Source organism: Tigriopus californicus, chromosome 1 (assembly GCF_007210705.1).
Source record: "Tigriopus californicus strain San Diego chromosome 1, Tcal_SD_v2.1, whole genome shotgun sequence".
NCBI classification, from domain to species: domain Eukaryota; kingdom Metazoa; phylum Arthropoda; class Copepoda; order Harpacticoida; family Harpacticidae; genus Tigriopus; species Tigriopus californicus.
In genome coordinates, this window is record NC_081440.1 from 2,914,639 (window position 1) to 2,936,723 (window position 22,085).

The 22,085-nt window shown below is 43.7% G+C and overlaps 2 protein-coding genes across 8 annotated transcripts in view; one reads left to right on the forward strand and one right to left on the reverse strand.

Annotated features, from left to right (window-relative positions):
• Positions 1-5,627, reverse strand: part of LOC131879802 (uncharacterized) — a 14,948-nt gene extending 9,321 nt beyond the window's left edge. Inside the window, exon 1 of the mRNA XM_059226239.1 lies at positions 5,466-5,627. The gene's annotated coding sequence lies outside the window, so the exon portion shown is untranslated. The remainder of the gene's footprint in view (positions 1-5,465) is intronic.
• A 2,078-nt stretch (positions 5,628-7,705) lies between these two features.
• On the forward strand, positions 7,706-20,196 carry LOC131882612 (disks large-associated protein 4-like). 7 transcript variants are annotated; one of them, XM_059229835.1, is made up of 6 exons: positions 7,706-7,862; positions 9,383-9,449; positions 15,568-17,347; positions 19,083-19,259; positions 19,335-19,481; positions 19,570-20,196. In XM_059229835.1, exons 3-6 carry the CDS (start codon positions 15,635-15,637, stop codon positions 19,825-19,827), a joined length of 2,295 nt encoding a protein of 764 aa, XP_059085818.1. In that variant the 5' UTR covers positions 7,706-7,862; positions 9,383-9,449; positions 15,568-15,634; the 3' UTR covers positions 19,828-20,196. The 7 variants fall into 7 exon arrangements, with proteins under 7 accessions (XP_059085818.1, XP_059085843.1, XP_059085792.1 ...); XM_059229809.1 differs by lacking the exon at positions 7,706-7,862 and adding an exon at positions 7,913-8,295; XM_059229825.1 differs by lacking the exon at positions 7,706-7,862 and adding an exon at positions 9,162-9,324.
• Positions 20,197-22,085: the final 1,889 nt, after the last annotated feature.

Here is a 22,085-nt window from a genome sequence, read left to right on the forward strand (position 1 = left end):
AGGGGTTCCATTACGGCAAACTTGTATTCGAACACAGTCAAGTGTTGTTGTTTTTGTCTCGTTTATTTCATTAAGGTGCGAGAACTCCTCCTTGTCTCACTCCTCGCAAATTTTTGGCAAGAATTCCTTACAGCGCTATGTCGTTGCATGCAGCCATGTCGGTTTTTTAAATCTTTACTCTATCTCTTCGAGCAGGCCTACCACACAGACCGTGCCTGAATGCCCGTCTCACACATGTGGCCAAGGATGAGTCATCCATGGTGCCAAAGACCCAACCAATGCCACAGATGCGAGAATCCAACGTCCATTGCACGAGCTTAACCTGTCATCCAAAGCAGTTAACAATAGGCAAGGTCACCTCGATTTTTGTATTCATGAAAAAGGAAGAGAGAAAACAACTTTTCCACACGGTGCGAATATGATCTAACCTTACATCTGAAAGTGTCGTCATTGCTTGTTGGAGAGATAAGGGTGGTGAGAAATGGAAAATCTCTCTTTATCTCTATGAAGCCAACTAAGAGACACGAACGAGATCATCTTGGTTGCTAACGATTTCCGTTGCAGAAGACTTATTTCTCGCTTCGCACTCGGCCTCATCGTAGTGGTACAGGTTTCTGCATAATGATTTCCAACTCAATTCACATAGAATGGTTCTAGTACCAAGCCCCACATTTCTCTCCCTCGCCTTTCCTCTCTCCATCTTTTTTCACAAAAGTAGCTCTTTCCGCCAAAGTGTCTTGAGCAGTTATTGTAGCACCATTACCTCGCCGTCAGATGTCATCGCTAATTAAAGTCTTCTAGTCTGAAACCATCCGTCCATCCATCCATCCATACTCTTAAGAGCCTCTGCTCATTATTTCAATTGAAAAGAAACTCTGTGGATTTTCAAGTCCAAGGCATCCTTTACCAAAAGGGACACTCATCCAGCATCTTACAGTTATGCAGGTACATACAAGGGATGCCGTCAAAAACTGACAATGGGGAAACGCCGCTTTTACCGAAGCCATCGAGCATGTTGGATGAATAACATGATGGATCTGCCCTCCTAAAATTAGATCCATTCTCGTTCGCCAATAGACAGCCAGCAAACCAGCCCTGCCTTGAAAAGTGAACACCCGCCCCGTTTAGACATGACGTGTAAAAGACAAACTACCTTTGCATCAACAAACCATTCGTCTTGCCGTAAATGCAAAATTTTTGGAGAGGGCGAGAACACTGCATTTTTGGCGCTCAAACGCTCATGCTTCGCTACTACTAGCTTAGGGCGGTTAACCTTCAGTAGTTTCGACGTTTTGAAACATGACTGAGAAAGGGCGAAAGAAGCTCTTCAGTTTACATGGAATGAGGAGAAGAGAACAAAAAAGTTGGCCTGTACATGCCAAACAACTCTCCCTCATCATTAGGGCTGTGAAAAATGGGCCTCGTTTTGTTTTTGGTCTTTTTGGACATGAAAAAGCTTTTTTAACGAGTCGGCATTTTCCTACTTTTTTTACTGCACAAATGTCCTCTTTTTCTTTAAAAGCTGCTACCAACCCTGAATAGAATAATGGGATGTCTTTTTTCAATACCCTTAAGTTTAAGTAACAGCATTTCAGTGAAATACTCCTTAAACGGGATATAATTTAGGTTCGGAATTCAATTACAAGCTTTTCAGTTCCGGTTAAAAAGCTTGGCCAGTCCTTGGCGACATGATTGTTGGAGCCAAGTAAGCTCTAAGGGATTTTTAAATAGGTCAGGTTGGTTCAGATTCGGTTTTAGTTTCAAATAATTTGGATTCCTTCTAAGAGGGAAATTAGATTTTTTGATAGGTTCAACTAAGATATGTTTAACAACATTGAAGAATAGTGTTCAATAAGACTATTAAACTAGAGTTAGATTCAGGTAGAAAAGTCAATTTAATTTGGTTAAAATAACTGACAATATTGTGACTGAAACTGTGATAGTATATACTTTGTGCCTTTATTTGCCTTTGTACAACCTTTTTTGGTGCTCTTTATTTGCCTTTTACACCAGCCCTACACATCATGGAAAGAAAGAGTTTTGGTAGAACTGAACTTTTGCCCCCTTCTTGATTCTTTCTCACTTGGCTGATTGAGCAGGATGCTCCAAGGGCGTTCCCATGATGGAGCACAAGTACCCAAATCCAAAGTTCTGTGGCCTCAATCTAACTTGAGAAATTCCAATTCATTTCTAATTGACTTCATGTATCTTTCTTGCTTATTACGGGTTGAAGTTGGCACACCAGGAAGACAAAGGCTGAAGTTTGGAGAGAAAGAGAGAGAGAGAGAGGGAGACTCTTTATTCTTTGCCTGGTTGAGCACACACACCTACAATTTGTCTTGATTTCCTCCCACGACCAAACGAACGGTTACTTTTCTTTCTTTCCCCTTCAATTGACCCTCCTCCTCCTTCCTCGTTACAAGCAAGTTACGCTTTGAAGCTCCTAATGGATGGAGATCTATAATCAATATTAATCCATTCTAATGATGACCATATGTCGCTCCCACACGAAAACGAAGACTCCCCAAATCATCATCCCCCATCCGATCACATTTGGCGTTAGTCTTTTGGCCTGAAAAGTGCTCAACAGATACAAGATACTCTGGCTCCAAATGTTGAGTCCAGCCAAGTTGGTTCCGTACGTTGAATTCACGAGTCGGAGCGATGCAGATCCCCAGAATCTGATTTCGAAACGGATTGGAGGCAAATTTAGGCATGGCATTCGTCGAATCGATTTGTAGGGCACAAGGCCGAATGTATGCCTGGATCGAAACTGGCCTACTGTACAATCAAAGATCTTGTTTGGCCCATGGATGATTGCTACCGAATAGGACAATGACATTTTAATGACAATGACTTGGCTCGCAGGGGTCATAACAACCATTGAACAATACAGTAGCTAGCGATTCTGGATGTTCTCCAAAGACCAACGAGGGCTTCGTGAATCGAAGAAGTCACATCTAGACATTAAAAAAAGGAGTAATTGGCAAATTTGCCAAGATTGTAGGGTATCTTATCTAACCGGCACGGCTCGTTGTGACTGGAGCTCTGGATGAGAATGCAGAGCAAAAAGCAACAAAGGCATCCCAAGTTGAGCTTGCCATTTACGGAGCTGAAGATGAAGCTTCCACGTCCATCAGATTCGTCTCATGACGATTCTGTGAATGTTTTTCACAGAACCAAATACCCTTTGGGGTGAGCATGCCTTGTGGCCAAATCATTGCGCGTGCTTACCACTCCGTCTTTGTGGTAGTAGACAAGGCAAAACCATCTCCAAATATGTCGGTAACTCCCCTTTGGAGCCAAAAACAAAAGCTTATTGGACGGCGAGGGTTCCTAGGTGTTTAGAATGGCCGTCCTTGATGGGCTCGGAATGAATATCTTAGTTGCTCTCTGGAGAACCTTTTTGTTAGGTAAACTCAGCCGAATTGCTTTCCACATGGAGGGCAACCAGTCCTTTGTAGACGAGTAGATTCAGCTTTCAATCTACATGCCATGAACCGTCCTCAGGATGAATGGAGAAACAGGATTCGTCTTGCTTTCTTTGCACGTGAAGTTTTTTGCCTGGGCCACCAAGGTCTCTTCAATCCTGTGTGACAGAACGAGTTGTATCGACAAAAGGGCCTCGTTTGTAGCTGTGGCTTGTTCAAAGGTGTTTTGAATGGGACCAGGCTTCTCATTGTTTGTGCACTACTACTACTACTACTCCTCCTAGCTCTAGATCTCTCACATGCCATCACGTAATCAAAATCCCGATCAAAGCCGAGCTCGGTCCTCCCTTCAATCCTGAATACAAGAGCGATTCTCGTTTGAGCTTCGTTATGCAAGATTTTCTTTTCCACCTTTTACCCCGGAATTCTCCAAGGCTAGATAAGAGTGGAAAACTCTTTGTAATCTTGGAGCCCGATCTTGAGGCCCTCAATATCAGTGGACAAAAGAACACTTCCACAGAAGATACTCTGCTCCATCCCACTCTTGGCCAAGCAGGCAACAGCAGCAACACAAAAAGTGTCTGTGCAAGTACCACAGAACGAATCAGGATGGATGAGGAATTTTGATCAATGAGGTCTCTCTCTCTCTGGATCTCCCTCTATGTGAAGTTGTTGCTTTGATATGAACTCCTGAGAAAAATGCCCAACATTTGAGACATCCAATTTTGGTCATCAACCCAATTCACCACACTCACGAGTTGACAACTAGATTGGCTTCGATGATGAAGAGCATTGGAAGATTGGTCTCATAGCAAGTCAGCTTCCATCAGATCAGAAGGCCAGTAATAACCTTCTTTCTAAAAGAAACGCCAAGTGATCCCATTGTTGGCAACAACAATGCAAAATGTATAGTAGAAAAAAGATACCACGATTAAAGTGGTTCACTTCCCCACTTTGAGATCTATCCATCATTTAGGTGTCAAGAAAATTGTCGTGGCTTAATCCTCGATGTCGAGGGATTTTTAGTCGTGACCAATACCACCAACTCCGTTTCCAAAGGTGCTCATGCCTCAATCCAAATCAAGAAACCAAAAGCCAAAGCAATGACCTTTTGGCTTTAAACCCGGCGTAACTTGCCAGTAAAGCGAGTTCTGTTTGCCTTGAGGTTCATGCATGCAGAAACGACTCAAGCCCTTGGCCGGACCTCCTTGAGAGTCTGTAACCATTATTCCAATTGAAGATGGAGCTCCATCCAAGTTTCAATTGGTCTCATAACTTTTCACATGACTTGGAGCCATCAACTATCGACGAAATAGCGATGGGGATGGAGGGAGCTTCCTTTGCCGCTCACCCTCATTATTAGATAAACGCACCATTTGCAGTACTTCAATCCTCGAGCAGGCAGTCAAGTTCATGAGACGCCAAGTGAGTGAAAACTTGAAGGAACCGTTCAGAATTGGTTTTCACACCCACGTTGATGATGTGAAGGGTGAATGAGGGGCTCAAAAAAAATAGATTAATTCAAGCTCAAAGGGCCAAGAGGGGTCCTTCTTAGAGCTGATTGGAATTGGGAGGGGGCACGGTATTAGAATGTTCATGATGATAGTGATTTCGATAGAGATTTGTCCGAAAGATTGGGCTGGATCGTGAGGGGAATTCTCCATTCAAGAAAAAGTCTCTTTTTGCTCCATTACACTTCCTTCAAAGAAGGGTTGGATGGCAGCCAGCCAGTGAAATTATGTCAGGTTTCACACCCTCTGAGTCCGAGTTTTGCACTTATTCTATATCTTTCCAACTGGAATCTGTACGCTCTAGATGTGAACGAGTCTTCTGGTTCAGCTCCTCAAACTCGGATGGTCTGTCGAAGTATTACAAGTACCACTACTGAACGTAAGTACGTTATTGCTCAGTTCAACGAGGCAAGCTGGAGTTGTAAAAGAGAAAGAGCTCCACAACCATCTCGAAAGAAACACACCCTAATAGATTGCCATTTTGATCACCCTTTAGGTCTAGAAATAGCCGGAGCACGCTTACCTGATCAGAAAGTGAGGTTGGCTCAGCCCTTCCAGGGTTGAAATCGGCAGAAATCTGCGGTTTTCACATAATAATTCACCTTTGTTTCTGTCACTCACACAGCAGTGTCCTTCTTCATGGACGCATATTGTTCTTTCTCGTCCTACTCCACCAGCAAGCACGTCTTGGAACTGAGGAGAAAGGCCAAAAGGCTTTAGGGAGAGCGAGGGGATGAGAGCAGGAAACTCACACACAAATACAGTGAGACAGGAGGAGGGACGGGGGGGGAATGGAAGAGCCACCAACCTTTTTAGGGCGTGGAAGGCCAGCCTGAAAGCCAGGAAGATCGAGAGAGAGCTCCTCCAGCAAAAAGGAGAATGAAGGCCTCTTCTTCTCCAAGGCAAGCGGGTCTTGGCTATCGATCCCTGGTGGGGCCAACAAGTCCACTGGCGATCCCATTGACGTAGGATGTACAACTAATCCAAAGGGTCCGTTTTCACGGACAATCTAGGGTGCCGAAGAGAATAGAAATTTGCCATTTGTAGGGGTATTTTCCGCCTTCAAGTCAAAGACTGAGCGATCGAAATCTTGGTTGAAGGATCTAACCATTACTGAGAATGATTTGATTTCATCCTCACACATATTTTGACAGAACGTTTTGGGGTGTGGTCACCCCTCTGTGAAGCCAATTTGGAACTTTGGAACTAGTGAAAGAGAGAGAGAGAGAGAGTGGAAAGAGGAAGGAAAAGGCTAGGAAAACTGACGAAGAGGAGGAAGGCCAGAGCTACTCCAAAACTTCGCAGCCTCCAATCCATGTGGGTAGACCAGCATGGCAAGCAGAGAAAGCCTGGACCAAAGGGCTCTTTCGATCTACTTACTGGGACCGTGGGTTCAGGGTTCCTTGACGGAGTACTGCTAAGATAACATTAGCTTTCCATTCATTAAACAACCAGCCATTCTTAGCTTGGTCACTTCAAGTTGCTTCAATAATGGTCACCAGAACCCCCAAAATACATATCCATTTTTCCAAGGTTATGAATCTGGGAACTCTGTCTCGAGAAAGCAAGATCATATCTTGAATACTTAACTGTCCGAGGTCGGAAGAAATAAAACAGGCTCCTGGAACTGGATAACCCTGAGCTGAAGGAGTGGGACCATTTTCAAGCGTGGGTGACGCATGAGTGTTGTGCTTGGTCCCCCTGGGTGTGGGTTCGTGGTGATTGTGGGACGACTTGGGACGATCTCATCTAGAAGGTCCTAATGACTTGAGCCTTGGAGCTATTCATTCGAGATACAGGAAATCTAGATAATCGTTCTACTCACACTTTGCGTGTTTCATTCACCAAGGCGAATTAATTTGTGCACAGTTATATATTGTGCTGCAGCTTTTATTGGTATTCAAAATATGTATGAAGGCATTTTCGTGCCTTTCATATGACCATGCTCAAATACAAGGCAATAACGTTAAACAAGCCAACATTTAAACCCGTACTACTATTTAGGTGTTTGGGATGAGACAACGAGTCGACAGCATTGGAAGAAGATATTTTTAACAGCGCACCATTTCAATTTTCTAACTTATTGTAAACTTAAAAAAAGATGACGGATACCGATGCTATGAACTGGATTGTTTCATATTTTCATGCCCTAACAGTATCGGTCAAAACATTTAATGAATACCTTCAAATAAATGGAAATGGAAACCACCAAACTGGGTTGTAAAAAGACTTTGCCAGGAGGTTTAGAGAATTTATTTTGAAACAAAGCGATATTTTGACGGCCAAGCGAACACGGAATCCGAGCCCACATCAACAGTTGATCATTTCTGTTAGCTCCTGAATCAAATAAAATCCCATGTTTATCAACGATATATTTTTTGTATTTTGAACATTAGCCTTAGATTATAAACATAACTTTAAATGCTACAACCTTGTTTCTGCCAAGTCAGCCAGATCTGAGGTTGAGTTTGTGATGATTCTAACATAGTGACTGTTTCTCCTTCGCTTAATCATTGCAAATACCTAATTGCTTGTAATAAAAGGCAGTTTTACTCCTAAATCATTCCTCCATGGGATCTCAAAATATATTTGTATCCTTTTCAAATACAGTTAGCTTCATAGAGAGTGTTGTAAGTGATGCATATTTTGTTTCATTTCATTCGAAAAGCCAAGTGATTAGTTTCGTCACCCTGAAATAAGGCGGGCGGACTCTTGGACACAAGGGTTGTGGCCGAAAAAAAGAGTGCAGCACAATTTGGGGTCCAGAAAACTGACGGGGAACATGGAAGGATCGGAGCTTGGGAGGCAATTTCGTCAGCCGCTGCTGTTGCCATCGTCGAACTTGGACCCTTCAAGAGCTTGACTTGAGTTGGGTGGACCGTCCGAACATTGCAGTGCTGGCGGACTTCTCAACTTTTAGGTAGATACAAAGTCAAGGAGGGACGTCGAAACAATAGTTACAGTTTTACAGTTGTGCGCTCGTTGTTCTAGTCCAAGAAATGCGCCGTCCACAAGGAAAAGAAAGACCCAGGGGTTAGGCTCGGATAGGGAAGCTGTTGAAGCTGCAATAGAAGTACTTGTGGTAGATGATGTGAGCTTCAGCTGTGAAAGGATTCGAAACATAACAAAAATCCCATCACAGCCCTGCGGTGTGCATGTTATCTCTGGGCATTTATTCGGCTTATATGTTTGTTCTGTGAGAATAATTGTTGTGTCTCAGTGTACAGTCAGTCTGACAATCTGCTGAAAAAGTTCTGATCTGTAGCGGAAGCTCGTCTATATCTGCAACCACACTTCAGGCATCGTCAGAAACCAACGCCTGCCGATGCATTGGGAATCTTCTCATTAGAGAGGTAAGAAAAGATTGGGAGCTCTAGCGTTTTGATGTCCAGAATGGTCACTCAATTGGTATGACAGTGGATTTTCACTTTGGACGGACACGACCGGTTTTTTGACTCCCGGCCAGGCCCAGGGGCGTCTCAGAAGTGCTTTTCTTGTCATGTCATTACCCTGAATCCCAAGACGAAAAGGCTACCTGGGCTTCCCATGTGGATTGGATACGATACACCTGTTCACCATTCTCCATTCTTGGTGATGAATAGTTTTGCACGTTTTAGGATACAATATTGTGTATTCATTGACTTTCAGTTTTGGAATAAGTCTTGTTGGAGGGGAAGGAGGGGGGGGGGGAATGCCTGACCTTGCATTGAAGCCTGCCTAAGTTTTCATATCTGACTTCGAGGTATGCTTGCTGGGTGAGATTGTGTTTTGCATTGAGACAGTCAACTGCCAATACCAAAGCTGCTTCACCGGTTGCCAAAGATTTCGGTAACGGTAAGCGATTTTGATCGTGGTGGTGGTAGTACCTTGCTTGTGGTACAAGGAGGGCTATTGCTACCATGCCCGGCACGGTTGGTTGATGGTTGGTTGGCTGGTTGACTGAGAGGTCTGGACATGTACATATCTATCCTCCGCCATGTTCTATGTAAAGGCAGGCTACCTCGAGCACCACCAAAATCACCATCGGCCGGGTAGAGATTCCCACAGATGTCTCCCTGGTCTATATTCTTAGCTACCCCGAATGTGGCGTGCTTGGATGCCGGCAAAGCGCTCTTCGATGCAGCCTGCAAAAAAAACTCTGCTACGCTTTTTGAATGCGCAAAAACACCTTTCAGAGTCAGACTTCAATCTCTCCTTGGCCAAGATCAATCCTTACGTACATTCACCCCTTCATAGCACATTCCAAACCCATATTTCTCGAGAGCGAGAGAAAGTTTTCCCCGTAATCGAAGTTCGTATCCCCACCCACCCCGACAGACTCATTGTCATCAGTTTTCATTCAAAACGAGACCGTGTGCGGAGGTCAGTCCATGGCCCGTTAAGTGCGTGTTGGTGTGTATTTTGTGATAGCTCGTATTTGAATTTTCTGTGTTTTTACAGTGACAGACACAATTGATTTGTGACTCTTTACACACCTTGACAGACAATGGAGAGCACTCAGTTCCATGTAAGTTCTTATTTTCTTTGAATACATATTGGGGATCTGCTTTACTGCTTTAGTCATCTACATACATTCGCTTTGTAGCTTCTTTACTCTCGTCTCCTTGAGCTTCTCTGTCTGTCTGCCTTCTTCATCATCTTGCCAATGATAAAGCCATGGCGAACTTCTAACACCCATTTCAAGGCAAAAGGCTAACATTTCAAAATACCTGCTTCTATTTCCTTTTGTGCTAGTGTATATTTTGGGATTTGGCACATCATGCCCTTGAACCAATCAACTAATCCCGAAGCTCAATTTAAGTGCAACGCTTCTCAATCCAATGTCAATGAAGAGCTTGTGCATAACGTCGTCGAACGATTCATCGAATGCATTCCAGGAAAGTCTGACAAGTGTAGAGCACTCGTTGTCAATCGGCCTAATTGAATGCTATGTATTCAAGGCTATCATATTTCGGTGGTTTCAGGTAACCTCGACACGGACGAGTAGAACGATTGCTTCTTTTTGAGGCGTTGACAAGAAACACAAAACTCTTGGAAGGTCACTCCCAGATCCTTGTCATTTTGAAGATAGGGACTGAATTGATTTATCACTGTCATTGCAGTTTGGGTGAGGGGTGTACAATACCAAAGAGCAACTCCAACTCCCGGGTTGGAAAGTGAAATCAAGTTAGCACTCCTCTTTGGCGAAAACAGCCTAGGCTTTTTTCCAGACCATCCATAACGTTCAGACTTGGTTCAGTTCATTTTGTACTTGGGGTCCTTCTTTCGAGTTACTTGACCCCGGACTAAATTCAAAGCAGGGTTGATGTTAGAGGGGAAACATTTGTCTTGGTCTTGACCTCTCGGGGTCAAGTCTAATCTCCAGAATTTTTAACACGCAATCAAGTCAAAGGTGGTCCTAAACTGCACCATTTTCAACTTCCAAGAAACCAAACTGTCTTGGTCAAGCAACGTGAGAATGAGAGGGAAGGAAGGAAAATTTGCCAAGCCCATGGTTATATAATTGCTTCTAGCTTTGTAATGTTTGCCTCTGTCTGGCTCTGTCTGAAATCAAATCGAGTTGTTGAAGATGGGAAAACAACGAATTTAGGTGGACCAGGTGATGCCACTCCACTGAAAGATTCTGAGATTTATGACTTTAATCGTCTCCCCAGAGCAACGGCTCAGAGCAACGTCTTTTCAGTTCTGTTATCTCAGGAGGAGCTCTGGAAAACGACTTGCTTCAAAAAGAAAAATGTCGTCTTGATATCTATCTCGGGCGACTTTTTTCGAAACAAGACAAGTGTTATTCCAGGAACTCCATACTTCTGCCATTGCTGTCCACAGTTTGAGTGTCGATTAGCATGTTCGAAGAAGCGTTCATAATCACTCATATTATCCTGTTTGTGCTATTTAGATGTCAATTGATCTCGTGATTCGCTTGGCTCTCCTTGAATGAGCAATTCCAATCCGCCGCTCACAAACAGAGCACATACATTTCAGTGGCACATCCAGCGATGTGTACTGTATAATTCAGTTGGCATCCCTGAGATTGTTTCACAATGATCATCTCTTGGCTGGAGACTTCCGCGCGGCATCCACGAACATAACATAACGGCTTATCACCCCCACTTATCACAACCAAAGTTGCAGAGGCGGAGAAGCAATCCTCGAGGCCTCTAGAAACGCCCACACATAGGACGACTTGGTTCAAATCCAGTTCAGAGCCAAGCTTAGACAGTGAATGGTCAGGGTCTTGTCCTCAGTCCTGCTGTGTGATGTCATTTACGGCGCATATTCGATATATTCGTTGGGATCGATTGAGCCGGTCGGGATTTACGAATATATCATGACTAGCAATGTGTGCAAGATGAGTCTAGGTCCATAAATCCTGGAGGGATTATGGATGGAAAGCATGTAATGGACTGATACATGGACAATGTCCTATTTTGGGAACCTCTCCCTTCCTTGTTTGGCAGATTCCCGTGATTGATCCCGATTAGCTGTTGTTCGTATTATTTCGGGTATTGGACGGACTCTTCTCATTGGACAATTTTATGGGGAGACTTGCGGAGGATGTGATTTTGGCGTATCATTCATTGGCTCTGAAACGGGGATTTAAAGTCATTGAAGATATGGCTTCTCTACTCTCACGCACCTGCTTCGGATGATACGGTTCTTCTTGTTCTTCTTGCAAGCAAGATATTTTTGAACAATAGCCGACCCTCGACAAGCTGGTTGGTTGGCTTGATCTTGCACAGGGCTTATTGAATCAAAGTCTAAGTGATGGATGATAGAACTGCCATGGTCTCTAGCATTGCTCAATAATTAATCCCGCGAGACCCGCAAGCGAATGGGGTCATTTTTCTCCTTCACCATTCTCGTTCAATCTGGACTCCAGTTGTGTGGAGAAGGATGCAAAACGATGACATTGGCTGCAATCAACGAAGGATACGAGCTTGTGAATGGCCAGCAAAAGGAACACGCCTAAAAAGGCAATATCAAAAAGGCTTTACTGTGCAAATTCGCGGCCCACGTGACCGTAAAGTACATCAAACCTCCCACTTGATTTTTCGTCCAAGTCAAAAGTACGAGCCACCATGGAATATAGAGGTTCTTCTACTTTGACGAATAACTTTCAGTCTGTCATGTAGAGCTTGAAATTATGCTAATGGATTTCTCAGCTAGCTCCTGCTAATTGGAACCTGCCTGTAGAGGCAATTGGATTAATAGCCAAGTTCATTTGCATATATGATACGGCCCAACCACAAACAGAAGTCATGCTTATATCGATTAGACGGAAGAAAATGGTCCTCCATTTATTGGAAGTGCCTGAAAGTCAGACAAAAAGTGTGTATTTTCATTTCTAGCCACGACATGGCTAAATGCCAAAGGAGTGCAAAAAGATCGCCGTCTCAAAGATGATGGATTGCTTTTAGAGTCGCCGTCATGGGTTTCCTGTCGTCTAATGGGTAGAGAGATTATCTACGATCTTGAGCTTTACCAATACACAATATTCAGTACAAGAGAAGAGATTCGACGTCGTTTCTATTTTGGGGTGGTCGATGAGAGATCTCTGTTTGAGAGATTTCTAAAGTGCTCTGCCTTCTATGGTTTGCTGGAGGACAACATGTTGTAAAGTATATGGCATACGTTGTGTATGACCTTCAATGTGAAAGAGGATTTTCAAACTAGGGCAGATGAGGTTGGCGGTTGCTTATGGCTTCGCTAGCAAATACAGGGTGTTCTCGAGAGGCGGTGATTTCATCCCATTGACAACGATATGACAATGATCGGAGTCATTGTTAGATGTTTCATACTTTTAACGCTGCCGAATGGTGTTATCAACAAGGCAAATCATCATCCACCAGATTGACCTCTTCCACCGTCTGTTCAGCATCCGATCCATTCCTTCGCGTTGAGTTCACCCAGCTGAAGCTCGGCAAAGCGGGTGGGTTGGAGGGAAATGATGGAGCTCGTTGGCTGCGCTTGGTTCCGAACCAATCTACTTCCTCTCGTTTTCCCCTTCAATCCCAACCCAGTCAGTAGCTCAGTGGCGCTTGGCCCCTTCCAATACGTAGAGACTTGCGAGACTTGCACGCACAGCAGTGCTCTCTGCACTCTCTGCAACACCCGACAAGGCAGTGCCAAGAAGAGTCTTTTCCCTCATCCCTATCCATGGATATATACGTGATGGAAGTCTTTGGAGTTCCTGCTCGGGCCTCCCAACTGAAGACTGACGAGTGAGTGAGTGAGTGAGTGAGCGTTTGTGGGTTCGTATGCATGTGAGCTGCTACCTCCGATCTCCAATGGAAGGGATCCCCTGGACGAGGGAGAGAACTGAGTAGTAGGAGGGAGACTTATTTACCTGTACGCTCGTACAGATTCACTTGCCATGTTGAACATGTAGAGAAGAGGGAAGCGCAGTGCAAAATTCAAGAAATTCCTCCACCTCCTCGTGGACTTGTGGATTGTGATGGTGGCAGTGGTGGTTGGAGTTGCAAGAGGTCTCCCCTGGTTTTCCTCCAGTCAAACAGTGAAGTCTGCTTCTTGGTCCGTGGCGAGGAGGATTCCAGTGGAAAGACACAAACTCGATTTGCCATCAAGATTTTGTCTTCTCGGAAGAAATCATCGATATAGTGAGTTTTCATTCCCAGATTCATAGAAAGTGAGTTCAGTCAGGTCCTCAGGGGTCATTGGGCATACATTTGATGACCTACTTCCCATTTGAAGCATGCCTGTGATCCATCCACCGATCTAGGGGTGCCTGAGAATGTGTCGTGATGACCTCTGTCCTTCCTTTCTCTGTCTTTCGTGAAGGATCGGTTGTCATAACTACATACAAATTTTCCATCACCGCCAAGGCAAACAGAGTTCTTTTTATTTCTAAAGTGTCGTCAGGAGATGGGCTTGATTACTCAACTCCATTCACTGTGAGCCTGGCTTGATGGGTATGGATTCACTCGTTCACTAATTGCAGCTCATGCGTGTCCGTCTCAAGTTCCGGCATAATTTCCACGGGACAAGCGAATTTGCATTGCCGAGAGAAGCTAGTGTCCCTTCAGATTTTGAGAAGAGTACGTGTCAGTTTCTCAATTCTCGATTCTCAACCCACTCGTGAAGGAGCTGGTTTGATGATTGTTGTGGAATAATTGAAATCCTGTTCCTTATCAGATCCGAATGGTGTTCTTCCAGTTCAGACCAACCATCATTTGTCAACAATGAAAAGTTTCATCACGAGCTTTTAGTTTCCCCACATCCAAGACACTGAGAATCAGCCGAGGAAGTCATTTGTAAACGGCAGCTTCATTTTCACCTGTAATTAGTACGCTCCAGCCTTTAGAGGTGGTGAACATCCTCAAAAAATGGCTCGCAATATAATTCGTAATCAAGCTAGATGAGCCAGCATGCTCTTTATCATCAGGGATGAATGAACGCACGGCCATGCATCACATCCAGTTTTAATTGCAAAAAATTTGTCACTCAAAAACTCACGCCACCATGAACAATGAGTCATGTGCCTCCAAGTCAATTTTGCGCTCTTTTGTGAGCATAGAGATATTGAATCTAGAATTGGTTTGCTGACACAAGATCTGCTGATCAGATTCGAACTGATTTTATAAGTCTTTGACCCGACCAGATTTGAATTTACATTATTATGAGCTCTTCTTTTTACCTTTGTCTCATTTTTCTGCGTTTCAAGTATTGTCTGAATTATAATAGTACAGTAGATTGAAATGGAACAAAAGGTCACAAAATTGATTTATTTTCCGCAATGAAGCGAACTAAGCGTACTCTGCAACTCATTATAAGCTACTCATTTATACATCCCAACATTCAGAATTGATTGTTTTTACTTGTTGTGAAGTTAGTTTATGTTCTTTCTAAATGTATTACCTCCATATGTACGCTCTTTTTTAAAATGAGAGTCGACTGTTTAGCGTTATAGTATGCCGATTGGAAGCAGGGATGAAACAGGTAGATCGGTCCTTGTACGAGTCGCTCGGTTATGATTATGAATCATTCCCTGTTGAACGAAATGAAGAACACCACTTTGAATATCAACCGCAAGTGTTCGACGATAGGTTTTTTATGCCTGCCTTGAAATTTGGACTAATTCATTTGCATTGTGTCGGCATTTCGATTTTTACCCTTGGATTTTGTGATCGAAAATCGTCCAGTAAACACAAGGTCTGTGACTCATGCCATTGATTGCTTGTGGTTGACCAAAAAGCTTGTCATTCATCGGTTCGGCATTGATTCGTCGTTTGTTTCACCCCTCTGTCAACGACTTTTCCGATCAGATTAAGGCGCCCTCGAGAATTGAACAAACTCGTGTTCTACTACTGCACGCCGCTGCAATTTGTATTGGCAATGATTGCACGTAAAGCACGGATGCGCTTTCTCAATTGGGTTGTCAGGGGTCTGGAAGCAGACAAATGTCATTAGTGTCGGCTTCATCAACTAACAACAAAAACATCTTCGCTTCCCCTGGCTCCTCCTGCCCTCCCCCCCCTCTCTTATCCACCCATTTCGTTTCTTTTTACAGTACCTCACAGTACTACTCAGTCAGTGTATGCCCATGGCCCATTTTTCCCGCATGCTGACGAAGCCTCGTTACACGTCTATTGTGTTCTCCATTACAGAGAGTCCTGGGGATTCGTCCCTGTCATGAGTATTGCCGTGTGGTTTGGACCTTGATAGCCTATCCGAATGTCGACTGATCAGCCCCACGCTCGAAATCGCAACACCCACAACACCCACCACACCCCGCGACGAAATCAAGCCAGCTCGCATGCCGTGGATGCGGCCGAGCTAGATCTCAATTGCAACCGTGATCCCAACCAGAACTCTCGTGAGCGCAAACCCTCGTACGTAGGGTTATCTTGTGCCGTGAGTGGCTACAACAATTATATTCGGTATTCCTCACCGGATGGAAGACGACTCACTCCTCCTGCTCAGATCCCAGTCAGTTCCAACCCACAAACATTGAATTCAGTCACGATGGTTCTTCATCAAGATGCCAGTTTGCGTCAGACCAATGGCCGTTTGGCCGCCAATGGAACCGATGTTACCGATCGAGCCTATTTCCCCGCGTCGCACACGCGGAAGATCACTCACATGGGTGAAACCACGACCATTGAGACCGTGACCAAGTTCTACACGTCGAATCCCAGAAAAAACAATCATGGACCGCGAGATGCCTCTCCCAATGGTTCGGACTCTGGTGCGGAATCCGGAGGCTCCCTAACCGGTCTCTCCACCCCGAATAATAATGTGAATAATAACCACGTGAATGGTGGAAATCTGGTTCAGCGACAAATCGAACGACTCTATGGCGGCAAGATCCAGTCGGTGCGTTGCCGCTCAAGTCCCGAGTCAGACACGCCAAGTGGCGACGAGACCAGCGGAGTGACATCACCCATCAACGGCGAGAACGACCGCAAGAGTTCGGGAGGCTTTTTCGCCAAACGTTTTGGCGTCTCCAAGCCCAGGAACACGTCGAATCCCGCGTCCGGGGAACAGCAATCCTTTCTGGAGGAGAAGGCCAGAAATGGATCCAATCCCCTCGAGTTCAAACCCCTAAAAGTGCCTGCTGTGTTTGCACTCCTCCGTCCCGAGTTCAGGGAGCAGCTTAAGAGTAACAGCTGTCAAATCCCCACAGATCAAATCACTCCCCCGAAGAAGCCTTCCCGTACGTCGACCGAGCGTATCATTCCCATTCAGAGAGTGACCCCTTCCAAGGAGTCCACAACGCCCCGAGTCGTGACTCCGCAGATCAAGGAGAAAACGTCAGATCCTGTGGAATCCTCGCCGACTAATGGATCAACTACTCATTCGTCCATCGGGAGAGTCATCCCGATTCAACGCGTGTCCAAGACCAATCTGGAGATTGATCTGAGCAAAAAGCCGGCTCTTCCTACTAAGCCGCAATCTTCACCCACACCCACCTCGAGGCCTTCTCTAATTCAGAACGCTCCTGAGATGCACAGTCCCACCTTGGTCTCCAATTGTGTCAAGAACTCGCCTCTGAACTCACCGATTGTGTCCAAAACCGAAGACGACATCAAAGAGGACTTTATCAGCGCTCGAAAGAATCTTGAACGAGATATTCAAGAGGCCGAAATCGAAGCCGAGATTGAGGAAGAACCGTCGTGTCCTTCTTTGGACGAGATCCCCGACTACGATCACGACCAATACGAGACCTTAGGTGGGGTAAAGGAACGCTCGTTCCTCGGCACTATCATTGAAGAAGACAATGAGTCCACTGCTTCGGGTAGTCAGCTCAACCTAGCGGCCTCCAGAAATGGAGGTCATTCGCAATCTGTGATGAATCAAACTCATGATGCACGTCCAATCGAACCTGAGATGAACCCTTTGGCTGGCATCCCTCCCGAGGTCAAGGATGGACATTACTTCATCAAGGTAAGATCAAGATGTTGGGATATACTGCAGTAGCTGCATTAAGAAACGCCCAAGTCAAATGCCATGCACGGTTCAACCAACGTTTCGGATTCCTTTTGAGATTCGTGGATATACTTGGGTTTTAAGGTTTGCCTTACTGTGACATGCTGTTGGAATAAAAGGGAGAGCAAGAGGGTGTTAAAGACCAGGAATGTCAAGACATTCATCACATTTAGGTACGGGAGTGTAAATATTGGTAACCTTTATTGCGAGTCTCGGGCATGTCAATTCGTAAAATGTGTATAAATATTATACGCTGATATTGATCAAAGAATAAAGGAATGAAATGGTCAGAATGATAAAATAAATATCTAGAATGTGGAATTGGTTCAGTGCGCATGAATAAAGTGAAGAGGGGAATCGTAGACAGTATAAGATCAGGCAGGCAATGAAATGCTTTATTATTGGAGGAGTGGGTGGGCCTGGATAGAACATATCCTTTGTCAATATAACGTTACATGTAAGTCTTGGCCCAAGGGAACAAAACCTCCATTCCAAATTCGTATCAATCTATTTTATTCAATAACCAGTTTGGCATCAATACAATAACTTTCCTGACTTTGTCTCACACTTGTTCATCCTTTTATTGACACGATCCTATTTGCTTTGCATATATAGAATTTAAAGTTAAAGTAACCAGAGAGAGAGAGGCTCTTCGCTTGCAATCAAAGTTTGCTCTGGTGATGCCAAATTTGAGGGCCCTATTTGAAGCATTATAATTGGTTTGATATTTGCTTTCCTATATGCAATCGAGGTAATCCCGACATTTCTGGATGTCGGCTTAAACTGAGACTGGCGTCTTCCGTTTCTGTTGAGTGTTTCCACCATCTTGATGAAGATTACAATTTAGGCCATATCATAACCGCATAAACGTTCTGTCCTTGCACGTTTCAAATGACTGGTTTGTGCATAGCTCAGGCGCTTTGGTCTGTTTACCCTTTAATAGCGTTGTTTTGGGTAGGTCGAGAAATTTGTTGTTTGACTCACCCAATAGTTAGCCCGAATGCTAGACCAAAAAAAGTGCATTGACAACTTGCTCAAACCGGTTTAACGTAATGTTCCAGAAGAGAGCGTTTGTATGGCAAAGCGTTGCATATGGGTTTTCTATCGAGAATTTGGAAAAACTGTCAATGATTCAGATTTATATCAGAGATGTCAGGATTACCTCGACTGCGTATGGTCTCTCGTTTTGAACATTAGGTACAAAAACGAGTTTTGAATGCAAATGCTTGAGTTTTCCACTTTCTTCGTAATACGTAGTGTGATCTTATGATGCCAGCAGGACCTATCAAATTCAATCGCGATTCTTTTATAACTTTCACATTTCGTACTTGCTTGATGTCAACGAACTCCTAAAAATTTTATACAAAAGTATGTTGACCCATTAAATGTTTGCACTAACGCAAACTTGGCTTTAGTCAGAGAAGTTTTTTGATCTGACTCAGTTAAAATTCATTTGGTCCACAGTACAATTCAACCAATTTTACTTGAGAGTCGCTAAAAGCACTTTCCGATTCGATGAATTTCAAGATATCAAATATGAATTATGGAATTGTATATAAATCGACTTTATGAGTGAAAAACAAGCAATTATAGCTCCATAACGTTAGCACCTCTCTTTATTGCTTTGGCTTCATTTAGAAATCTGTCAAAGGTATCAAGTGTTTCTCTTTGTGACACTCAAGTTTCATTTCAGCTCTTGGAGAACGAAATTTTCAAGTTTGAGGAGCAAGTTTGCGAATTCGAAGAAGATTTGAACAATCCGTCTCTCTCAGAAGATATCCGGGAAAGCCTTTTGGCCGCCATTGGCAAGGCCAAACTCTTAATGGCGCAAAAGCTGGCTCAATTCAAAGGACTCTGTATCAAGAATATTGTGAGTAACAATCAAATGCGATGCCATTACATATATGAAATAATGTTTCTTTTATTGTCGTGGTTCAATTTTCAGACTGTCAAGATCGAAGAGGACCCCTTCGTTCCTACTTTGGCCGATTTGGCGGGATTCTGGGATATGGTCTACATTCAAGTTGAACACATTCACGAACTATTCGCTGAATTGGCCATTATTCGAGAAAATGGTTGGAAGCGACCCGAGGTAAAGAATACCACTTTCAGGATGAGCAGCATCACTCAATAACAATACAGGCTGATTAGCTAACACTCTGTATGTAATGTTATTTCAGAATTTGGAATCAGCCATCAGTCCTCATTCAAATAGAACGACTCCCACTTCCACCAATGGTACGCCCAAAGCCAAAGTTCGAAAGACACCCACTTCAGGGGGAAAAGCTAAGAAGTCGACTCAACAATCGGAGGCGGCCAAGGCCCGGGATGAAGCCCGGAAGAAGATGTTGGAAGAGCGCAAAAAGCAGATGAAGGCCAAGCAGATGCAAAACCAAGATGGGAATCCAAAGAATGGCGAGCTTTTCGTCCAATTTTGAAATCACTTAACGGGATGTTCTGGACGCTTTTTGAAAGCACGTGTAACCGGCTAGAAGACAAATATTTTTGTATACATTACGTACCCAGGAAGCTGTTAATCCTATGCAACTTGAAAGCTGACCCCGCTACCCATTATCAAGAGATACCATAGATAATATTTAAAGTAACTAACGGGGGACCAACGCACCATTTGACTCCTACTCCCTCCCTCAGCCCACACCCACGCCCACCTTGTCTCTAACTCCTCTCTAGCTTACACTGTTTTGTTCCAATGCACCAAGTCGTGCTTTGAATATGGCACAGAAAGCTTCCAGCTTCAAATTTGTTCGTTACATCTATGAATGATAATAAATGATAAAGGTCTGCTAGCTATCATTGTTTAAAGGCAAATTTTGAACGCTTTGAACATACAACGAAACAGATTAACATTCTGGCGCTTCAGAATGGCGTTTGATTGACCAACGTATTTAGTTGGTTGCTTTTCTTAAAGCAGGAAATTGTCTTCACTTTTAGTCAAAGAAAGGATGATTTTAGTCTTTGAGGAAGTTTGCTCCTCTCTAACTATCCCTGAATGAGTCCTGAAAGGTGGGTCATTTTTCAAGATGGCCAGGTTTTGGTAGAATCTGTTCAAAAATAGCTACAAACTAGGAAATGGGCTCTAGAACAATTTGAATCCATTAGTTGTGGCTAGACTTCAAGAAAATTGGATTTGATTCAAGGCAAAATCAAAGCCTCCTTGGACAACGATGAATTGGAAAAAGAATCTGTACAGTGCTAGTGGTGCAAGAGGTCAGGTCGAAGACGAAGGCTTTTTTCGCACATCCAAACTGTTCGTAGGTGTTTATAATGCGAATGTCTGAACTACTACGAATGTGATGGTAGAAGCATGCTAATGAAACAATATAAATGATGACAGACGACTTGAATATATATGGTAACATCTCATTTGTTGCCTGCCGTGGAGATGGGATAGAAAGTGCAATCCTCATCCAACCAATTAAGCCATGTGTCTTATCAATCAACCTATTTTTCAGATGCCCATTCTCAGGTTCAACAGTAGATTGGCCTGCATGCAGTTTATGGCCATGATCTTGCACCTATTTTCTTTGGGAGGCTCGAACCTGGGGCCTCTCTGGCCAGAATGATTCCCTCACTTCCAGATGCAAGATAGGAAACCTCTAAAGGCCTACAAAAACAGATTACATGTCAAAATTAAGGGGTTACTCAACTTGACTATTTCAGTAGTTCGACCTTATAGCTGAAAGGTCAAATCTGTCAGACGACCCACATATTTATAGTCCGTGAAGGTCGACCGACTGACCTCGGTTGGCAAAATTATGAAATGGAATCCTCAGCAGCTTAAAATAAAGAACTGGTGGATAACTTTACATTAATAGAATATATCAGCCACAAACGACTTGGGGTTAACGAATATAGCTAACCCTTGACTGTAGAGGTTGATCAGTAGATTTCAAAAACGCAGTTAGAAACTGGAAATATCTTTCTTATTATGTGACCTTTTGGGCCGCAAAACAATTTTTGGTCAAATTTCCAATTTCCTTTCTTTTTCAGCCATTTTTGTATTTCTTCCAATTTTTTGACGACTTTTATGTCGACTTGCTGGCACATTTTAGATTATTTACAACCAATTTGATAATATGGGCCTGTATCTGTTGCCTTCTTATTTCTTTTTTTTGTGAATTTTTTTACTTCTTTGGATGGGTTGGAAGCGTTGGCAGGTTTCGGACACAAACCTATGTACCTACAGAGGTTGCGTGACATTAAACAAAACTGCGCGATTTTAAGCCACAAAACGTTTTGCGCCTGGGCGTGACCAGATCTAAAAAAAAAGAGAGTCAAAACATAACCAGGACGAGGATAGGGGATGATTATCATGGAAAAGAGAGACAAAACAAATAATTCAAGTATAAATGTACTGCATGGACAAGAACGGAGATGATGATCATGGCAAAGAAGGACATAACAAAATGTTTATATTTAAGTGTTCTATAAGGAAAAGGACTCGGATGACGAGCATGGCAAAGAGGGACAAAATAGAGTAATATATATTTTGAGCCAGCCCTTGCCAGGATGGTGCCTGGATCCATTGACATACATCAGGCCATGATGCCGTAGAGGAAAAGGTTGGATAAAAGATTTGATAGGATTTTATCCTGCCAGCATAAACTGGAACATGAACTGATCACAGCCGCTTCCGACGCGGAACGTTTTGTGCTTGATAACGCGCAACTTTGTT

Bases quoted from the DNA above. Each gene is read 5' to 3' on its own strand.
- LOC131882612 (XM_059229835.1), top strand. From the start codon at position 15,635: ATGTCGACTGATCAGCCCCACGCTCGAAATCGCAACACCCACAACACC. The intron at 17,348-19,082 runs GTAAGATCAAGA...GTTTCATTTCAG, and splicing joins ATGGACATTACTTCATCAAG to CTCTTGGAGAACGAAATTTT. The intron at 19,482-19,569 runs GTAAAGAATACC...ATGTTATTTCAG, and splicing joins ATGGTTGGAAGCGACCCGAG to AATTTGGAATCAGCCATCAG.